This window comes from Peromyscus californicus, unplaced genomic scaffold (assembly GCF_007827085.1).
Source record: "Peromyscus californicus insignis strain IS unplaced genomic scaffold, ASM782708v3 Scaffold_3__1_contigs__length_106647218, whole genome shotgun sequence".
Classification (NCBI taxonomy): domain Eukaryota; kingdom Metazoa; phylum Chordata; class Mammalia; order Rodentia; family Cricetidae; genus Peromyscus; species Peromyscus californicus.
Genome location: NW_026294551.1, coordinates 412122 through 434217, shown reverse-complemented (window position 1 = coordinate 434217; position 22096 = coordinate 412122). Strand labels below are relative to the sequence as shown.

General features: G+C 43.1%; 1 protein-coding gene across 5 annotated transcripts in view; it reads right to left on the bottom strand.

Moving 5' to 3' along the window:
- B3gntl1 (UDP-GlcNAc:betaGal beta-1,3-N-acetylglucosaminyltransferase like 1) overlaps nucleotides 1-22096 on the bottom strand; it is a 73705-nt gene that overhangs the window by 28762 nt on the left and 22847 nt on the right. For 4 of the 5 annotated variants that reach the window (XM_052756753.1, XM_052756752.1, XM_052756754.1 and 1 more), the window contains 2 exons: nucleotides 19437-19502; nucleotides 10276-10371 (listed from right to left, as the gene is read on the bottom strand). In XM_052756753.1, coding sequence (XP_052612713.1) covers nucleotides 10276-10371; nucleotides 19437-19502 — 162 coding nt within the window. Of the gene's footprint in view, nucleotides 1-10275; nucleotides 10372-15238; nucleotides 15396-15547; nucleotides 15685-19436; nucleotides 19503-22096 lie in introns of those variants that run through there. The other variant, XM_052756755.1, reaches the window with a different exon arrangement.

The window sequence follows — 22096 nt, the reverse complement described above, 5'->3', positions numbered from 1 at the left end:
CTTTATAACAGCATCATAATACAAAATACTTGAGATTAATTTAGTAAAGTGTGTATGACTTATGAATGAAAACTATATAACAATTCTAATAATTAAGGAACATCTAACCAAATTCTATGAATTGGCCTCTTAATCAATGCCATCTAAGAATCTCATATTTTGTGGAAATTCTAAATTTAAGATAATTTAAAAATTAGCTAAAATATTTCTACAAAAGTAGAAAAAACACTTATACAATGTGATGAAAACTTACTGTAAATCTGTACCAGACACTGAAGGACAGATGTGCACATCATATCTCCAAGTGGATCCACATGCATATGTTCATCTTATTTTCAACAGAAGTGTCATGGTGAAAAGCAAAGAAGGGATTCCAAGTGCTCGAACTGGATATCCACACAGAAAAAAATGAGCCTCAGCCCTTACCTCCAACCACGTACAGACTTAGCAGACAGTGAATGATAGGACTGAACGTAAGAGTCCTAACTAAAATTTCTAGAAGAAAATATGTAGTAAAATGTTTGCAAGTTGGGCAGAGTGTTTCAAAATAGGATATAAACTCACAAACTGAGAGTGGATTTCATCAAAATTAAAAATCTTAGCCTTTGATTTTCACAGGCCCTAATACCAGGTACTCTCTCTGTGTCCTCCTCTGACAGCTGATGCATCTGGTAATTTCCAACAATGGCCAGAAGAAATGCCAAGGGAGGCAAGGGTGAAGAGTGGTACAACAAAAGCTTCCTAGGCATCTGTGGCCCATGTCATCTGATGCCGAGGCTGTTAGTGTTCAGGCACCTGTACTGGCTGTCTTTAGGGTCCTGACAGGACATGTCCTCAGTTGCAACCAGTAAGAGCACCTGTGTGCATTTGCTATGTTTTCCTTATAAAAGGTGGGCTTTACCCACCTCCCATCTCTTTCTCTTTCTTCGCTCTTGTCCCCAGGGACCAGTCACTGCTCCCTTCTCTGCCCCTTTTCTCCTCTCCTCTCTATAAACCTCTCACATGGGCCCTGTTGTATTTTGTGACTCCTTCCTGCCGTTTTTAAAACACTACAGAGGTGGCACACACTCCCAGAGCACAGGCCACACACTCAGCCTGACCGCTACCAGCCTGGGAGGCCAGTCAACTCACTGGCCAATCAGCTTCCTGCACAGTAGCTCAATCAGGGTCCTTCTTGGAGAGGCAGAAAGGCAAACAGAGGATAAAGCAAGGTAGTCTATGAGAAAAGGACAAGACCTGGATAGAGACTGAAAAGAAGTAAGATGGGACAGAAGTAAGGAGTTGATGAACATGGAACACAAGACCTTCCAAGAAAGGAAACAGGAGAGGGGAAGTACAGGAGGGAGGTGCCACTCAGGGAAGTGTAGCTACCGTTTTCCTGCCTGGCCCACAGTCAGGACAAATCTCTCTCACCTGCCAGTCCCACAGCTGCTCAGACCCGACCAAGTAAACACAGAGACTTATATTGCTTACAAACTGTATGGCCGTACCAGGCTTCTTACTAACTGTTCTTACAGCTTAAATTAATCCATTTCTATAAATCTATACCTTGCCACGTGGCTCGTGGCTTACTGGCATCTTCACATGCTGTTTGTCATCGTGGTGGCTGGCAGTGTCTCTGACTCAGCCTTCCACTTCCCAGCTTTATTTTCCTTCTTGTCCCGCCTATACTTCCTGCCTGGCCACTGGCCAATCAGTGATTTATTTACTGACCAATCAGCAACACACTTGACATACAGACCATCCCACAGCACTTCCCCTTTTCTTTTTTTTTTTTTCAAAAAGGAAGGTTTTAACCTTAACAAAGTAAAATTACATATAATTTGGGAATTTGGGCGTAGCTTCTCTTACTACTTCCTGCTGGAGGGGGGCGCTGTATCTTCTGGGGACATAAAGAAAATTTTAGGATTATGGAATAGTCTATGAGGCTGTATTGTCTGAGCCAGTTGCCTTCAAACCATTCTGGATGTTGGATCATCTGGGCCATGGTGTCATCAGAGACCTTTCAGGGGGTCTTGGCTGGTCAAACGTGATGTATCTTAATCTGGAACAAATCCATAGCCTTTGGCTTTCTGTGGGAACAAAAGCAGAGTCTCCTTTCCAAAGCAACACATCCTTACATCCAAATTTTGAAGTCAAGGTACCTTTAAAATATACATTTTGGCCTAACTCAACAGCTTTTACAATCAAATGTTTTTCTGCAGTTAAAAATCCCAAAGACAACACAATCCAGATTCTCTGTGTAATATTCATCTTTACATGGCTTATTTTTTATATTAATTTTATTGTCTCTTTAAAGACTTTATTTTTAAAAACTATGTATTTGTTTATATAACTGTATATATCACCTTTTTTGTCTCTTTCAAGCCTAGTATATTATATATTTTACACACATTGTAAACTATTACATCTGAATCTGTCTTATTGTGAATCTATTGCTTTAAACTGCAGCATTTGTAAGACTGAAACGGCGCTATGGCTGCTGGCTCCGCCCACCTCAGCTTCCCAACATGGTGGTGGTAGTTTACCACCAGCTCCGGGAGCTATCGTGGGTCTATGCTTTTATCCAAGCAGCGTGTAGCCCAGAAACCTCTTTTTTTGTTTTGTACTAGCAAAGGCTAAATCCACCACGCAGCTTAATGTGCCACTTGCAGAGGCCTCATTCCTGCCAAACTGCAGGTCGAGCGCACACGCCAGAAACCCACAAGTAGCTCAAACCGGCAGCTGCTGCTCATTTGAGAGAGACAATTAGGAACTGTTTTTAGCTCCGTTTTAGAATCTTTTTTCTCAGTTTTTAGGTGGAAACTCTTGCCACCACGTTGGACGCCATTTGTAGCTAGAGTTTTCCTGCCTGGCCCACAGTCAGGACAAATCTCTCTCACCTGCCAGTCCCACAGCTGCTCAGGCCCAGCCAAGTAAACACAGAGACTTATATTGCTTACAAACTGTATGGCCGTGGCAGGCTTCTTGCTAACTGTTCTTACAGCTTAAATTAATCCATTTCTATTAATCTATACCTTGCCACGTGGCTCGTGGCTTACCGGCATCTTCACATGCTGTTTCTCATCGTGCTGGCTGGCAGTGTCTCTGACTCAGCCTTCCACTTCCCAGCTTTATTCTCCTCCTTGTCCCGCCTATACTTCCTGCCTGGCCACTGGCCAATCAGTGATTTATTTATTGACCAATCAGCAACACACTTGACATACAGACCATCCCACAGCAGGGAAGTGGCTGTGGGCCTGGAGGCCGTGAGCACTGTGCTGGCCTGGTCTAAGAGCAGGGAACATTTCTGTCAGAAGCAGCACTGGGTGAACTGTGGGCAGCAAAGTAGCCCTGACTACTACATCTGTAGGCAGTGTGCAGGGCCTGCCTGGACACAGCAGCTGAGACTTCTAATCACCAGATAGTGATACCAGCCATAGTCAGAGCTCAGAAACTCTTGGATATTTTACCTGGAAAAGGCTAGCACCAGGTACAAAGTCCCGATCCCAAACTGGCTGTGTGTAGACAGGGTCAGACCCCACTGTTCCAGCCAGAAAGGCAGAGGAAGGCATGAGGAAAGATATCCAGCCCAGGCCCTGCCTCTCTGCAAACTTCACTAATAGAGGCCATTTATTCACAAAACTGACCCACAGCAACAAACTTTTATGCCACTAAACTTTGGAGTGGTTTGTTATGCAGTGGTGACAACTATGGGTGTTGTCAGTGACATGTGGTGGAAATGCTACCCTAGGAGAGAGAGTGAATCCAGGGATTCTGTCCTCTCTGGGAAGAACAGACAAGGGGCAGGCTGTCCAGGCTTCATATACCCAGGGAGCAAGGATGCAAAGACAGCCCAGATTTCCTGGTGTCCACAACCAGCAGCCTAGGGGTTAAAGACCTTCATTTTATATTTCTGGCCCTCCTGTTTTGGATAGTTCTGTGGTGAAACTTCAGTTCTGTGGGTGAAATACCACCTATATCACTCTGTCAAGTCAGGTATGCTGATGGTAAACCTGCATGTGGATCTCTTTACCAGGGGCATGGCACCTGTGAATGCTATTCAACCAGACTAAGGAGTCTCTCCCAAGGGTTCGGGAAGCACCTGGTTTCTAAGGGTCCTTCTCACCACACTCAGGTACAAAGAAACCCCTCTCAAAGGTTGTGGCTGGCAAACAAGCTGCCATGTTTTAGTGCTTTGTGGATACCTTGTGTCCCATGATGTCGTTATACATATGAACACCATGCCACTATGCTCAGGTCCAAGGACAGGGACATTGTACCACTGAGGTCAACATAAGCATAGGAAAATATTTCCAAAGAACTGGCTTTGCCCAGCTTATGAAGTTACCACACATGGGTGGCTTAGTTCAGATTTTTAAATTTAACTCCTGTCCATTTATCTTATATGGACAAGACCAGATTGCCATATTGCCTGGCTTACAAAAAAAAAAAAAAAAAAACAGTCTCAAAATTTATTAAACTAATGATGGATAAAAAGGTTCTGGCAGTTCAAATGAGAAATAAGAGGGTCTAGCTTACCTGTGGTAGACATGTATCACTGGATGAGGTGCTGTCCCAGTGGCATAGGACCTGTGGTGGGAGCAGGACCCTGCTCAGACCCTACAGCTGACACAGAACTATTTGCTTTACTCCCGAATGGGGTCAGCTAGGCAGCCCCCATTGCTTGAAGGCTGGATGGGTTGGCCACCTCCACTAGTTTCTTGCCTAGTAAATAGCTGGTGTCAGCTTTTGGCCATAAGCTGATCTCTATCTAGGACCGTGGTCTCAGGACACATGAATGTACAGCTTCAGTCTCCACCTGTAAATGTACAGATTCCTGAGGGCCTTGGTGCTATCCCACATCATCCAGATGCTCTGCAAATGCTAGGGATTATATCTCTGTCCCCGAGACAGGTGCAAAAGAGGAACATAAACATTTCATTACAGAGAACCATTTCAGACCACATATCACTGCAAGGGCAGATCACACACAGTCGTCCCTCAGGGCTGCTGCTTCCCAGATATGTCTTAAAGTGTCATTCTGTCTCCTATTTTATCAGTATCCTCCACACACATCCAAGAACAAAGATGCTTCATAGAACAGGAGAAAGTATTTCACAGTCAGTAGAAGAATAGAATGGCCAGCCATTGTGGAAAGCAGTGAATTTCCTCAAAAGCAACCAGAATTAGCATCTCACCCAGCAATACCGTTCCTATGTTATAAACCCAGAACTGAACAGACTCAGAGAATGCATACCAGCCACTCACAACAGCGTCATTCCCAATCACCAAAAGGTAAAGAGGACCTGCTGTTACCAAAACATCATGCGGAGAGAACACACAGGATGGACTGTTTTCCAGCTTTAAAATGGAATAAGGCTCTTTACTTTCTACAATGTGTATAAACTCTGAAAACACTGTATTTAGTAAAATAAGACAAGTTCAAAATTTCAAAGAAAAGAGTTTTTTAAAGAAATAGTTTCATTTATTGTTGCCAAGCAACTTATACTAAGTTACAGACAATCCTATTGTGCCTTTAATAGCCAGTGACCACATCAGAAGCACAAGAACTGCAGGGCAGATCAGAAATGCTGAGTTGCCAGCCTCTCTTAGGCAGCCTCAGCCAACACATGAGCAGCACATCCTTAGCAGCCCACTTTACAAGCTGACTGAGGTAGGAACACCAGGAGTATGCAAACACACAGCAGAGAACCTCACAGAACTATCCACGCAGAGCAAGCATTGAGAGTGAAGACTTAAGGTGCCAAATCTCAGCTCCTGGAGGAAAACTAGGGGAGTAGGTAAGAAATAAGGGGGAAACCATCCAGGTGTGTTTAGGCTCAAACTGAAGAAAGTTCATGTGTAGGAACCTTAGTATATCCCACAGGGCCCAGGCTGAGAAGAGGAGTCTCCGGATTGATGTTCGAGGTCAAGTCAGTAAAGTTAGGCCTACACTATCTGCTCACATGAGGCTAGGTAACCGCAGTCTTGAAGACACTCACTATACTGATGCTCAAGAAGCTGAGTCAAGGACAGCAGAGCAGCCACAAGGCAAGTGCTCCAAACAGGGTAAGGCCCCACAGACTTACAAGGAAGTACATCTAACCCAGCTCTAGAAATTACATTTGGGTATTGTCTGAGTACGAAAAAATGAACAGGCAGAGTGAAGAGTGTGGACAGGTAAGAGAAAGGAAGGGGGATAAAAAGGGAAGCTGTAAATAGGAAGGGGACATGTAAGAATTCTGTAAAAAGTGTGAACAGGCAGGAACATAACAAGAGAGAAGGGTGTGAAGAGCCAGGAGGGGCATGGGCAGTTAAGAGAGAAGGCCATGGACAGGTCAGAGGGATTTTATACAGGCAAAAGGAGTATAAAAAAGTAGGAGAGGCATAGACAGGTAGAATGCGGGCCATACACATGGAGCAAGGAAGGGAGACAGGTAAGAGGGGAGTAGAGAGTAGGAGTGAGGGGGTCAGCAGCAGAAAGGGAAGGGTGAAGACTGTGAGGGTATCACACAGGTGAGACTCTTGAGTACAGGGGATGGAGAGGAAAGCTTTGGTGACACTGTTCTCTTTTATCATCTCCTTCATGCCAGGCTACCCCCTCTTTACGAGAAATCAGATAATCCATTTTCTTAAACTGTCAGTGTAGAGTTCACAGGCAAGGCCTCACTTTCTCTGACACTGCTCTAAAGTCCTAGTCTGAAGTTTGCTCTTAGGTTTTTGCCATCAACACTTGGCCAAACACATTTTATGGTATAAAAGCTTAAAAAACGAATGAGTGCCTTGGGATGTATATTCAATTAAGTAAAAAAAAAATATCAAAAACCATAAGCCACAACTGTCCTGGGTAACGTCTCTTTTTCTGTTGTAACACAAAGAACATGAGGAGGGTAGGTGCTACCCAACTGGAATAAATGCCTGTCTATGTCTTAGCTGTCTACCTTCTTCGCTCCATGTCCATGGTCCTCATTCTACCTGTTCACAAGAGTCTCAGCTGATGGCGGGTCAACAAGAGGCTTCAGTGGCCTCTCGTGTCTACAGACAATAGGGTCCTGGGTCACCAGAACCTACAACATAGGAACCATATACAATGCCTTCTAAATCAGCTGTAATTTTTCCTTTATTTAATTTTGTTACAGATCTTAAAATGAATGGATTACTAAGTGGTCAGCCATGAAAAGACTTAGGCCTAATGGTAAAACCCTCAAATTTACAAACAATAAAACTGAGTTCTAGGAAGCTCTTTAGGGTGTCTGTTAGAACTGAAGACTCAGGTTCTGCCAGCAATGACAAAAAAATATAGGAACAGCTATTGTACCAGGAGTGTTAGAACCCCAGACAGAGAAGGGTACAGGGCATAATCACAGTAACTTTATATATATTGAAGCATCTGGACCCTTAAAAAAGAGTAGTTTCTCCAGTGATACATAAAGTAATGGCATATGAGGGCTGGGCATGGTGTCATGCCTTAGTAGCCACAATGTGCTTAGGAAGCCTGGGGCCATCCATGACATGACCTTGTTCTCTGTACATTTGTATATTTAATATTTCTCAACTTTAGAAAAAGAATTTTTAGAGAAGGAATGCTCTGTAAACAGGAGATAAACAAGGGTCTGTAATGGTCTTCCCTGTTGGCACTCCAGCACCTCCTAACACACTACATTTATCTCAATAATTAAGAGTTTGTAAGAAGAGCAGGCGCAGTGGGACTGGTAAGGGCCATATAAAAAATCCCAACACATAGCAGACAGTCAGACCCTTCCTTCTATGAAGATTGACTCTGAGGATGCCTAGAGGATGTCACTCAATGGGAAAGGCATAAGCAGAGGTCCCTAGCAGTCACCACTTATGCCATACTCATGTCTGAAGCATTTACTCCTGGAGTCCCTGGGTCCAGTTTGGGAGTTGCATGTGACCCAAGAGAAGAGCCCATATGTGTTGTTGCCATACCCTAAAGCTTTTGTCACATAAGCCATCCCAAGGTCTTGACCAGCTAGGATCCTAAGAGGTAGACAGGCATCCATGCCATACTCTTGTAAACCAGGTTCAAGGTCTGTACTTCCTCCCATATTCTTGGAAGAACCAGGGAGGCCTATCACAAATAGCTTGGGCTTTCAGAAAATAGCAGGTAGTCCTATTACTCTTCCACTGCCACAGAAGTATCCAAAAGGACCTATCCATTCATGGTTGGCCCCAGGAAGCACAAATGTTGGCCTTCAAAGGCTCCTGGGAAGCACCCAGATCTCTCCAGTTCACCTTAGCACTAAATATCAGCTGAGCAACTCATTTTCAAAAGCCTGACCAACTGAGGCAGAAACAGCTGGGCAGACCTCTCTGGACAGGTCAGCCCCAGAGTTACCACAGTCTTAATTTACAAAGGAAGCATGGGCTTTATGGCCCTAAATATTCACCTTATCCCCACAAACACAATTGTGTTGTCTTTTTATTTCCCAGAACTCTAGTCTTGGGACTGAGTTCCTTCTGTCTCCTGGGGTCTACTTTATAGCTCTTCAGGACATGGACCTGTCACCTGAATCTTATACACTTCTCCATGTTAACTAGCCCAGTTTTATGGGGTGTCCCCCAGTAAAATTCTGGTAAATGTTTTATGATTATTTGAATACTTCTTAGAAAAGGTCCAATATACATTCATACACAATCAACATAGTCAACACTGACAAGCACAGAATTCTACATTCAGTAGTTCCTATGATGGGTGTGGTGGTTCAGCACTCAGGAGGCAGAGGTAGGTGGATCTCTGTGAGTTTGAGGCCAGCCTGGTCTACGTGGCAAGTACCAGGCAGCCAGGGCTACATAATGAGACCTATCTTGAAAAAACAAATTTATTCAATATTTTCTATAAAGATTTTGAAGCTTAAACTTGGAAGATTAGGGCATTCTACAGTTAGAAAAGCCTGGTCACCTGGGAAGGACGAGACAGGACCTTGAGTGGCGAATAAGCGAAGAGTGGGAATTCAGTTAACATGCTTTTTTCCTTTAACTTTTCCTAATATTCAAATTTCTTTATTTTTAACAGTTGATTATTTTTATATTACTTTTTCTAGTTACTGTACAAAATAATGATTTTTATAACTATTTTCACACATATGTATTATTGCACTTTGCTCACATTCACCACCCCACTACCTTTTCTTGGCTCTCCTCTCCCCCAATTTGTTTATGAATAGCCGAGCTTATTTAAAATGACATCATTCCTGAAATCTCTGCACTCAGGAGGCTGAGACAGAAGGATGTTGAGTTGCAGGCTAGCCTTGGCTACATAGTGAGATCTTGCCTCAAAAAAATAACAACAATAATGATGATAATAATAATAGTAATAATAAAAATAAAATTTTCAAAATAAAATTTTAAAACATAGTTTTCCATATACACAAAACCTAACCTCCTAGGGAGAGATTCTGAACTCATACTGGGCATTCACTATATTGAATAAAAGTTGCTTTCTCAGAAGACGCAAAACAATGATCCACGTCTCAAGCCATCTTGATGTACTGAGTGCACAATGGTTCTGTTGGTATGGTGCTACCTTCCTGCTCTCACAGGCACAGTTGGATGGGACAGTCACAGACTGCCCAATGTCTGTTTTGTGCACATTCAAAAATTCACTTAGTGTACACCTTTCTATTCACAGTATGCAACCCTGTGACAGCAACATGAAGCCAGGGCTCTGTGGCAGATGCTGGGCCTTGACTGCCTCTGTACAAGGTGACAAGACAGTCTCTGCCTGCCTGAGGGGAATAGACAGGGGACCCCACAGAGGAAAACCATAATCATTAACTCCATGATGCCCACAAATCCTCATTCATAGAATTGATGAGATCTAAGTTAGTGGCTACGAGGTGAGCCTATGTCTGGTCTCACACCAGCATTACAGCATTACAGCCATCCTCTATCGACTTCTATATCCACTCTTCATGCAGAACCCCAGCCACCCTTTATCCACTGTCATGGCCACTCTCTGTCCACTGCTAAAGCAATTGTGTATTTGATTCTGGGGCCACTGTGTCTGCCAATGTTCTGTATATCTACCTGGGACATGATAAAGAAACACTGCATAGAGACTAAAATGCTTTCTTTGGTACCTGACCCAAGAAAGATCAAAACAACATGGGTATGCCCCAACTAGACACTGTCTAGTTAATAATGTGTAGATGACTGAAGATACAAAGACCACACCCTGACAGAATGTGTCAAAAAGTTGGATGTAGTCCCAGGGGACTCTAACCTGAAGCAGTTGAGCCTATAAAAGGTCAAACACCCAGTGGTTGTCACCTGTGTCAATAGCTGATCAGACGTCAACTGGTTGATCCAACGTGTGTACCGCTCTGTAGAGTCTGGGGGGTCTCTCTTCACTTGGCATCCTATGATCTGTGAAAAACAACAACAAATAGATTTTAAGGTTCTGTAAGTAAGTGTGAAATCCATGGATTGGGGGCTGATTTAGACAAAAATCCCTGGCATCAAGAGGCAGAGAGAACAGAATGTCAGGCCTGCATGGGGCAGTCCTAAGAAATGTCTTAATAGTGAAAAGCTAATACTGCCCTCAGATAGCCCTAAACATCATTCCCCCCTTGCATGCAATCAGATGAAGATGAGCCAAATATGAGCTCCCAACACCTGAATATTTCCAACAACTCACTCTGTGAACTATTGATAACTTTGAAAAATTATCACCAGTCACTGGGAACATTCTGGGCTCAGCCTTAAGAAAATAGCACCATGAATAAAGATGGGTTGAAACTACAAGCTCATGTACTTCAAGACAGCCTTCTTCCATCCAAATTCTTTTCTTTACAAGGCAGCAACCTAATCCCACATTTCCTTTCCAGAGAAAAGATGGCATTGTGTGGTGGTTTGAATAATGGTTCCCAAAGGCTCACAGGTTTGAATGCTTGGTAATCAGGGAGTGGCACTACTTGGGAGGGATTAGAAGGTATGACCTTCTTGGAGGAAATATGTCACTGGGGGTAGGCTTTGGGGTTTTAAAAGCTCAAGCCAGGTCCAGTGTCTCTCTCTTCCTGCTGCCCAGGGATCCTGATGTAGAACTCTCAGCTACTTCTCCAGCACCATGTCTGCCTATATGCTGCCATGTTCCCTTGCCATGATAATAATGGATGACACCTCTGAAACTGTAAGCAAGCCCCAATTAAATGCTTTTTTTTTTTATAAGAGTTGCCTTGGTCATGGTGTCTCTTCACAGCAAGAGAACACTGACTAAGATAGCATGTCCCATTTCAGAACATAGCTCTACCTCAGAATATGTCCTATTGATTCAAAAGCATGGCTTCTTTTCAGAATATGGCTCCTGTCTTAATTAAGGCTTTTATTGCTGTGAAGAGACATCATGACCACGGTAACTCTTATAAATGAAAACATTTCATGGAGTGAGCTCCCTTACAGTTTCAGAGGTTCAGTCCATTATTATCATGATGGGCAGCATGGTGGCATGCAGGCAGATGTGGTGCTGGCTACATATTGGCTTGCAGCCAACAGCAAGTCACACTGAGGGAAGCTTGAGAAAGAGACTTCAAAACCTGCCCCCATAGTGACACACTTCCTCCAACAAGGCCACACCTCCTAACAGTGCCACTAGCTTTGGGGGCCATTTTATCCAAACCACCACAGCTCCAACCTCCTCAGAAAATGGTCCTATATCAGAATAGCACCCCTACCCCAGACACATCCCAATCCTTTCAGAACATGTCACACTTCCTCAGAACACTGTCCCATCTCATAAAACATTCTCTTAGAATATGTCTCCATCATTTCAGAATAGGGTACCACCTGAGAAAAAAATCTCCACTTCAGAAAACATCCCTATAGCCTCAAAACACATCCCCATTTTAGAACATGTTCCCGTTCCCTTAGAGCATGGTCTCATCTCAAAATACATTGCTACCTCCTCAAAACACAGCCCCATGTCAGAACTTGTTTCCATGTCTTTTGGTTGAAGCTCATGGCATCTCAGTAGGATCTGTCTCTGGGGAGTCTTTGAACAGTCCTAGTATTAGCTGGGTGAGATCCAGACTCCACTAGAACGGCAAAAAGGAGTTGGTGGAAGTGCAGTATCTATCAGCCTAGGTAAGCTGATTGTATGTATGCAAATGAGGCACAGAACAAGGACTAATCAGGAGGGAGCTGCCAAACGCAGGAAGCAAAAGCAAAATCTCTCCAAAACCATGAGAGGGTTCTCAACCTGGTTCACAGTTCTGTTCCTTCTCTACTCCCACCCTTGATATTATAGCCATGTTACAATGGAAGGAAAAAAAGAGAGAAATGGAGGAAGAAATGTGAAGACCATTCCCAACTGTTTTCCCATGGGTGCAGGTTATGACTGAGGTCAGGCAAAGCAGTCCATTGTGCCTGTGGAGTTAGTACCTCAGGGAGCTGTGGGCTGTCAAATGGTAGCCAATTGCTATCAGCTCCAATTGTCCCTGGGAGCCATTTATCACCATTTATCATGGCTGAGCAAAAACAGTCTGTTGCTGACATCAGAAACTGAAGGTGAAACTAAAACTCTATTACCATCTCATAACCTGTCTCTCTCGCCTCAGAACATGGCCTCATCTCGCATCCATTCACACTTCAGAACCTGTCCCCATCTCAGAACACATCCATTCCCACCTCAGAACATGGTCACCAACATTCACACCAATGTCACCTGGTGTGGTGCCACATGAACTTCCTGACCTGTGACACCTTCTCTGCTCCAGGTCATGGCTGTGCTGCCTCCTGACCTCAAGCATGACTTCCTCTCTTTCAGCTTCTTCCTTCTACCTAGGCACTAGCCTTGGCCCCTGGCATCACAATCTGGATGAACTACCTATGCTTTCTGCTGAAAATGTACTAACATCAGGCCTAAACACTTCCCAGATGCTCAAAGTTCGAGAGAGAGACTGGTCCCTATGTAGATCTTGGAGGCTGCATTCAGATACCAGTTTTATGGCAAAGGATTGGTGATTATGGGTATATGGGTGGGGCAGGTCATAGCAAGAGGAGTAGAGTGTTTTTCTTGTGTCTGACCAGAAGAGGGTATCAGTCCTGTCTATAGGAAGCAGAGAACACTTCCTAGTGGGGCCCCTTCAGAGGACATTGTACTTTTGACACCAGTGTCAATTTCCCCTGGGCTGCTGGTTGAAAGCAAATTACTTATTATTCTCTCTTTCACCTTTCCTCTCCTCTGTCTTCTCTTCATTTTCTTTTTATTTATTTTCTTTAATAGGGTCTTCCTATGTAGACCAGGCTGGCCTTAAACTCTGTCGGCCTTGGCTACTTGGATTACAGGTATGTACCACCATGCCCAGTTTGCTCCCCTCTCTCAGAGAAGACTCTGATGTGAGGTCACCATTGTCTTTGCATGATCCCCAGGGCTGCTTCTGGAAGCTTACAGGACTACGAAGCCCAGTCTTCCTCTGTAGAATCATTTCTAAACCTCATCTGAAATGCCTCAGAGGTACCATGTGAAGCCTGTGGCTGCCATGGGAAGGTGCTATGGAAAAGATGAGCAAGTAGTATTCTTCATGCCATGGCCTCTAGTGTAGCCTAAACTACAATACACAGCAGCCTGAGACATCCTGTCTCCATACGACTCTGTAATCCCTCAAGGACCAAGGACACTGTCTGAAATAGTTTCCAGCTGCTCCAGTGTTCATTTCAAATTAAATTGCTCTGACTTCCATATCTTGAACTGTAGGCCTCATGCTTTCTGACCCTAGCCTGGGTTTGGGGCTCACTGGGCTAGTGTCTTTGTGCTCTTGGCTGATACGGTTCTCCAAGACTTCCTCAGATAAATCCCACAGAAAAGCCATTGCACAACAGGCCCAGAAATCCACTGACACTGTGCTTCCTCTGATCAGCTGCTTTTCCTCTCCTCACTGGGGTCACTTCTTGAACTGTAGCTCACACTGAGAAAACTGCCATCATAATCTGGGAAGTATTCCTGCCTCACATGCACTGAACTCAGGATAAAGTTCCTGTGTTGTGGGGAGGACAAGGGTTAGTGTGGTGGTTTGAATGAAAATGGCTTTAATACATTCAGGCATTTGAATATTTGGCCTCCAGTTGGTGGCACTATTTGGGGAGATTTAGGAGGTGTGTACTTGCTGGAAGAATGTCACTGGGGGTGGGCTTTGAGGGTTCACAATCTTTGCTTCATGCTTGCATTTGAAAACGTGATCCCTCAGATTCCTGCTCCAGATGCCACCCTGCTATAACTCCCCATCACGATCCCTCTAGAACCATAAGTCAAAATCAGCTCTTTCAGTCCTAAGTTGCCTTGGTCAGGGTCACAGCAACAGAAAAGTAACTAATACATTTGGTGATGGTGTGCTTGGGGTTGAAGTTCGTGCCTCACACAATGGACAAGAATCAGTGAAACCATAGTTGAGTTGAAGCTCTTCCATTACTGGGTAGACAAAGGTTAGAAATTCTACTTAGGGGCAAAGCTCCCACCATACTGTATGCTCAGGTATAAATGAGACTTTACCCAGAAGTGAAGCTCCTACTTTGCTAGGTGATAAATGGTGAGACTGTATCTAAAGTGAAGTAAAGCTTTCACTTTACTGAGTAGACAAGGGTTGGTGAGGCTCCTTGGGATAAGGTTCCTACCTTACCAAGAGGATGAAGGTCAGTGAGACTCTACTTAAGGATGACCTCTCACCTCATAAGCAGTCAATAACAACATATAGCTGGGGGGAGGGGAGATATGGAATATTCCATTACACTGTGTGAATATATGTCACTGTGATTAGTTTAATTAAGAAGCTGACTGGCTTATAGCTAGGCAGGATAAGGTTAGGTGGGAGAACCAGACTAAGAGAAAGCTGAGAAAAAGGAGGAGGAGTAGTCTGAGGAGTCATCAGAAGATACAGAGGAAGCAGGAGATGAACTTGCCATACTAAAAAAAGGTATTGCCATGTGGAGAGCATAGATAAGAAATATGGGTTATTTTAAAATTTAAGAGCTAATTAGTAACAAGCCTGAGCTATCAGTCGAGCATTTATAATTAATAATAAGTCTCTGTGTGGTTATTTGGTAACTGTCAAGTGGGAAAGAAAAGTCCACCTACAGGGGGAGCTCCTACCTCACAGGTTAAATGAGGGTCAGTGGGACTACAGTTGTGGGAAAGCTCCTGTCTCATTTAGTAGGTAAGAGCTCAAAGACATAGGGATAGGAAATGCTAGCTCTGCTGTCTTTGAAACTACTTCCTGAACTATAAGGTGATGAGAAAGCTTACCCTGTAGAGACGGATGCTGGGAGAGGAAGGCTGGTGGTTCCTCAGCTCATCTATAGTAGACCTTCTGACTGATGTTCTTGTGCCTATTTCTAATACTGAGCTTGATTTTTGGAGCCCACAGGATACTCCTGACACTGACAGCAGATAGTCACACATCCTATAAACAAGGATTCCAAAAAGAACTATTAGCCATCTAGTGTTTATTTGTACAGAGGCCACTCACCACCACGCTTGTCTGTAGTGGGCCACACAAGTGGGATGATGTTATTTTCCTGACTTCACCCTTGGTATTCCTGAAGCTATGCTTACCACCACTCTTTTCTTCTGCTCAGGAATCCAGTGGGAAGGCCCTTTGTGACCATCTGAGGATCCTGCAGAGCCAACATGAAGCTTCCCACACTATTCTATCAGCTCCAGAACTGTTTAGGCTGCAAAGGTTCAGGAGACTGATGATAGGAATTAAAAAAATAATAATAATAAATTACATTTAGAGCTGCTAATAATGCCTAAAATATAAAATTCAATAATTCTGCAGTGATTCAAACAATGGAACACATTATAACAGCTGCCATCATGGGTCCTCCCTTCCTAAGTAAGTGGTTTTCTTGTAAATGGCCTAAAAGAAGTAACAACAGGGTAGGAACATACTGCCAACATTCATTTCATTCCTTCTGAACAAAGTAAGCATAATAATCAACATAGCCACCAACCAGCAACTACAGATGAGGACTTTGTAAGCCACGATTTTAAACCCAGAATCACAGTAACTGTTTCTTCTCGGGCCAATTTTGTGTTACAGAGCCAATCTGTCCTGACATACTGAGTCACCAGACACTAAGGTTGGGAGGAAAATGCAGCACAAGGTTCTCTACTGAATGCTGGACAGAGTATCTAAGAATTCAATGACGTTGAACAAGAAAAGCCATAATCTAGAACTTCAAGCAGGATATAAAAATGCAAATCAAGGCTGATTTAACTATAAGAAAATTGACAGTTTCATTTTTTAAAATCCCTGAATACCTCTAAATATCACAGTTCATTTCAATGAATGGCACAAAAACTGCAGAATTAAGTCCATTAATGCAGCCAATCTGTTTAGTTTTAATTTTGGGTAGAAATGAAAGAAAACATCTGACAAGAATATGGCTCTCTAAAATGTCAATACTTGTTACAAAATTCTTTATATGTTTCCAGTGTATATAATATTAAAATAATTGGAAACTCCCATCTCTGAATAAAACATATGGCATCTTACACGAGAACCTGAACCCCAGCCACAGACCTGTTTTCTGCTGGGGCAGAGACAGGCTCCTGTGCCTTGATTTCAGAGGGGCATGATTGTTGGGACAGTGAAGTACAGAGGAACATGTCCTGCAGAGTCAGAGGCAGCAAGTAGTCTCAATTCAGAGCAGTGTGATTCTGATGCTGTCTTTGTCCGTTATTCTCTGACTTCTAAAACTAACATTATCTCACTGTCAGCCACTGGAGAGGAACTTCTGTAAATCCTAGCCTTTATGTTTCCTTTATATAGACAGCACAAAATCCACCTAGGAGGACTTACTCCTAACAAACAGCCCACACCAGAAAACAGTCCATTTCTCCATATGATGAGGATACCTGACAGCTTTGGAGGCTGGGGTAGCAAACCCTGAACTGTTGGGTGAGAGCCAGTGCTTCCCATCCTGGGGAGCCAAAGGACACCACTGCCTGGGTGAGATCCAGTGATTCCCATCCTGGGGAGCCAAAGGACACCACTGCCTAGTGTAAATGGAATTACCATAGGCTCCATGACAGCACATGTTGTCAGATACTACTGGCCATCTTCCAACATCTTTCCCAATTAGAAAGGGGGAATATAGAATATTCTATGCCTTTGAACTTTAAAAAAGCAACTTCTAGAGTCTGTGGTCACTGAACACTACAATTTGTGGTTCCTTAGCTCTGTTTATGCATGACCCTTTCAGGACACAATGAATGTTACAGTTCTTCATTTCTCTCACTAAAACATGCCTCACAGAAGTCCTGCAGACACTCTGGGGCCCTGAGTCCCCAGAACCTTTTGTAATCACGGTGAAGATAGCTCATTGATCCCCTCTGCTCCTAGGAGGACAGTGTATATTCTGTCTGTATTTTCATCTATTCTCACATACTAACACAAACTACTGCCTATGTGGGCAGAGCAGCTTGTGTCCCTGCCCTAAAACTCTATACTAGAAGTGGTTCTGAGATCTCCCATGGCAAAGCTCAGCATCTACCCTATATGCAGACAGAAGTGGCTAAAGGGTCAGAAGCAGCATCAAGGGTAGGTTGGGTAGGATGGGCTTGGAAAGACAGAGTGAGGCAGGCAGTCTGAGTAATAGGGACTGATCTGGGCACATACCCTACCTGGAACAACCCTCACCCCCCAAGAGTCACAGAGCTACCACAGGGATATAAAGGTACTATCCTCTGCCCAGGGACCTCAAGGGCAATCAAGGCATTTCCTCTTGTCTTACAGGTATACTCCACAGCATCAGCAATACCAGCTCAGGGTATATAGGTCTTCAGCCTCTGACTTGAAATAAGATAGGGAACTCCTTACTCCAGGAAAGGCAGGCCTGAGGTCTGTGTCTATATACCCAAGTGCCAGTGACTAGTCCTCAGGATCAAAGGGAGAGGAAGGTGAGAAATAAGTAAAAGGTGCCAATTTAGTAAAAGCAGATACTATGTGAGCTACATTCAGAGTTCACAGAATAATGCTTGTTAGAGGATAATCAGCTGCCCTGATAATAAGAGGTTGAACTGAATGCCTAAAAGCACCCCTCAAGAAGGTTGTTTTATGAGCTTTCCCCTCTGAATGGACCAGTGTAATATGGAAATAAAGGCTGGTGTAGTCCAACTTGACTTCATATGTTGTCAAACTCCCTGTTAGGAAGCAACAGCCTGTCCCAGGCAAGTGGCTACATGGTAAAGGAATAGAAAGAGACAGAAAGGGGGAGAGGAAGAAGAAAGAAATCTTTCTGTTTCAAAGTGACAAGTGCTTCCCAAAATGATAACAGGATAGAAAGACTGACTAGTAAGGAGCCCTTCACCCAGGAAGGAGTTTGCTTGAAGTCTTTTTCTAGCTGAGAGTCAAGAATTCCAGTATAATTAATAAAAATCTGCTGTGGAAGTTAACTACATAGGGACAATTTGCTTTTATACAGAGATATTTCAAGTAAGAGTGTTAAAACACCAACAAACCATGTTTAAGGCTAAGCATGTATGACCCTGTTGCATTTGGCCTGCTTTTTTTCCAGCTGTAAAACTTACATTTTCTGAGAATCTCACAAGAGTGTAAACTTTGTTTACAGTAAAAGCATGTCTCAACTCCCTGTAACCTAATATAGTAAAGATTCCTTCAACTCTTCTGACCTATGGTTTTACCTTATTAACCTTTAATCCTCCTGTCCAATGTACCTCAGGAACTACCCTCTGATCTCATTTACAAATGAAACAAAAAAAGGAAGAAAAAAAGAATTTCTTAGAATCCTTTAAACAATGTAACTTCCAGAAGCCACCAAAATTATATGTATAGCTATTTTTTATTTTGTTTTGTTTTTCGAGACAGAGTTTCTCTGCATAGCCCTGGTTGTTCTGGATGGAACTCACTCTGTAGGCTGGCCCTGAACTCACAGAGATCCACCTGCCTCTGCCTTCTGAGTGCTGGGATTAAAGGCATGTGCCACTACCTCCTGGCTATGTATAGCTATTGATATGACCCTTAAGTGACTCCCTTGAGAAGTCTATGCCAATCCTTGGGGGTATAGAATCTTTTCCTAAATACTTGTCTATTAATGCTCTGCTTAAATCTATGTTAAAATCTCTTCTTAATAAACTCCAACTCTACTTTATAGTGACTTGACCTGAAATTCTTTTCTTTGATGAAGTTAAGAATTCTGATCTCACTTAGTGGAATTCTCTCAAAAGAACACCTTAGGCCTCTATAGGCATCAAGATAGAGTTGTATCTCCAGTTCCCACTCACCAGAAGCATGATTATCTTCAAAAGGAGCCATCCTTAAAGGCTCAGAAACATGGCAGCCACAAATCTCCCCCTGATTTGACAACCTGACTGTAAACAGATTCTTTCTAATCCCAAGGAATAAAATCTCTATTTTTAAAAAATTACTAGCATTTTATTAAAGGTGGTGACAACACAGAAAAGGTATTGTACTCACACTCGTTGGGTGCTGAACAGCAGCTTCATGTTGCAGCCTCACTCTCTGGGGCATCATAACATCATCCTGTATAAAGAGCACGTTTTACATTACTACAAATTCCAATTACTAGCAATTCCAACATAGTAAGAAAGGCACACGGTCCAAGAACACAACAGCAAACAATGTGAGTGGGCAACTCAGATGTTCATAAACCAGGACCCTCTTTGGTCATCAAGGAAAAGCAACTATGTGATTGGCGGGGAAAAAAGAAAATCTGGCAGGCCAAGTGCACTTAGGATGAAGAACAAGGACACCCATGTGCCTGTGTGAAGTATCATAGTTGTTCTCAGAGATGTTTTGGCATCATCCAGTAAAGCTGGAGGTACAGATTCCCTAAGACTTAATAATTTTACCTTCTGTATAGAAAAGATCCTCTATCCACGTAGGATTTGGACAGCACTTTCCAGACATAGAATATTCAAGTCAATAAATATCAGATGGTGAAACAAACTGCATCCAATACTGCTCTCAGAGTCCACTCAGCGGGGAACGCAGTCACAGCTGCTCAGATCAGTAAATCCAGACAAAAGAACAGATACAGTATCACTTCACATACTTAAATTCAAACCCTAGGAAAGTTGGCCACATTATTTATTAAGTGCACACATAATGAAAACAGTAAAGACAAGTGAGGGCAGTGTGGCCCCAAAAGCCCAAACTGAGGTCCCTTTGAACAGGAAGTTGCTGGAAGCAGCATCATGGCAGATCCCTGAGGTGTTGGCAACAGGTAGCTCCTTATATATGCTCCACAATATAAGGTCTTGTGCATTTTCTGTAGGAATGTTTCATTTCATAGTAAAATAAGGTATTTTCAATGAACGAATAACCAACAAAAATTTAAGTATTTAAAGGGGTATGGGAGTAGGTGACAGGGAAATACTTCTAATGTAATGCTGCAATGACTGGACCAGAAATTAAAGGGCCACCTGCCACTCTGGACTCCTTATGCTCATAAATAAGCAGATAAAGAAAGGAGTTATGGTGTATGCCAACGGGGCTGATGCAGACTATTGAGGAAAACCAGATGACTACTCTACAAAGGAGACAGGAAGAACAGAGTGCAGGAGATTTCTTAAAGACTCACTCAGTATTACATGCTCTGTGATTAAGGCCAGTAAGAAACCACAACACCACAATCCAGGTGGTACGATAAATGGCCCAGACCATTTCCAGAATAAAAGTGCTAGTCACCTTCCAGATAAAGAACTGACTCCACTGAGGTGCTCAGTAAAGGATTATGAGATACAGAATTATGAAATGGAGACAAGAAGAAGTGAAGCTGCCTATTGCCAACACCTTTCCAGCAACTTCCTGCTCAAAAGGACCTCAGTTTGGGCTTTTGGGGCCACACTGCCCTCACTTGTCTTTACTGTTGTCATTATGTGTGCACTTAATAAATAATGTGGCCAACTTTCCTAGGGTTTGAATTTAAGTATGTGAAGTGATACTGTATCTGTTCTTTTGTCTGGATTTACTGAGCTGAGCAGCTGTGACTGCGTTCCCCACTGAGTGGACTCTGTGAGCAGTTATAATAACTATGACCATATGACCAATTATAGAAGTGAGGCTATCAAAGTTATAATACATTTCCACCTTATTTTGTTACAAACATAGTAGGTAAACATCTTTGTTTTCTTCCCTCTCTAATTCCTCTCATTTCAGTTTTGGGATATCAGAAGACTCAACATCACTTGAAGACTATGAGCCTTTGATGCCTATGCTCAGTTATAAGCAGCATAGTTGCACAGTGTATTACAACCCCCAACCTAACTCTGGCTGGACCCAAGTGTTGTTGAAGGAGATATGCATGTGTGCCAGCTTAGTAAAGGGGGGAGATGTGAAAATTAATTTTATGTGTTAACTTGACTGGCCTAAAGGCTGCCCAGAAAAGTGGCAAGATGTTTATGTCTGTGAAGGTGGATCTTGGAGAGATTAGCAGTTTTATCAGTGGACTCAGACCAATTCCCCCATACACATACACATACACACACACACACACACACACACACACACACACACACACACACACACAAAACCTTACTATTCAACTTTTCTGGGTTCTTACTAATACACATGGAATTAACCAAGATTCCAATACTCCAATTTTATACTTCAGGGATCTATGCAAAAAGCACAAATGGTTAGTATTGCTTGGCTCACAAGCACCTAAAGAATATTCAAATGTGATTTCTACCACTTCTGCTGTGAAGACTCAGCTTAACTACAATAAGAGCAAAGAGAGAACAAATGGAATTAATACACTCACTGGCCAAGTGGCTGAGAAGCTAAGGAAGATGTGGTGAACAGATATTCAATCCAAAAAGTTAACAGAGAAGCAGGCACTAAACTTTACAGAACCTGGTGACTAAAAATATAAATGAGGTTTTTATTTTCCTGAGGCCACCAGAAAGAGAAGGTGGCCCAGAGACTAGAGAATGAAAAGTTCTTTTTCTGTAAATGAAAGCAAGGGAGAACTTTAGTAACAAGTCAGAAGTATTACTACAGGGGGAAGGTAACCGATTTCCCCTTCATGGAGACCAAACCTGACCCGCTGGCTCCTATTCCCTCTGTGGGCAGGACCACTGTGATTGGTTAACAAGAATCAGCTGGCATCTAAA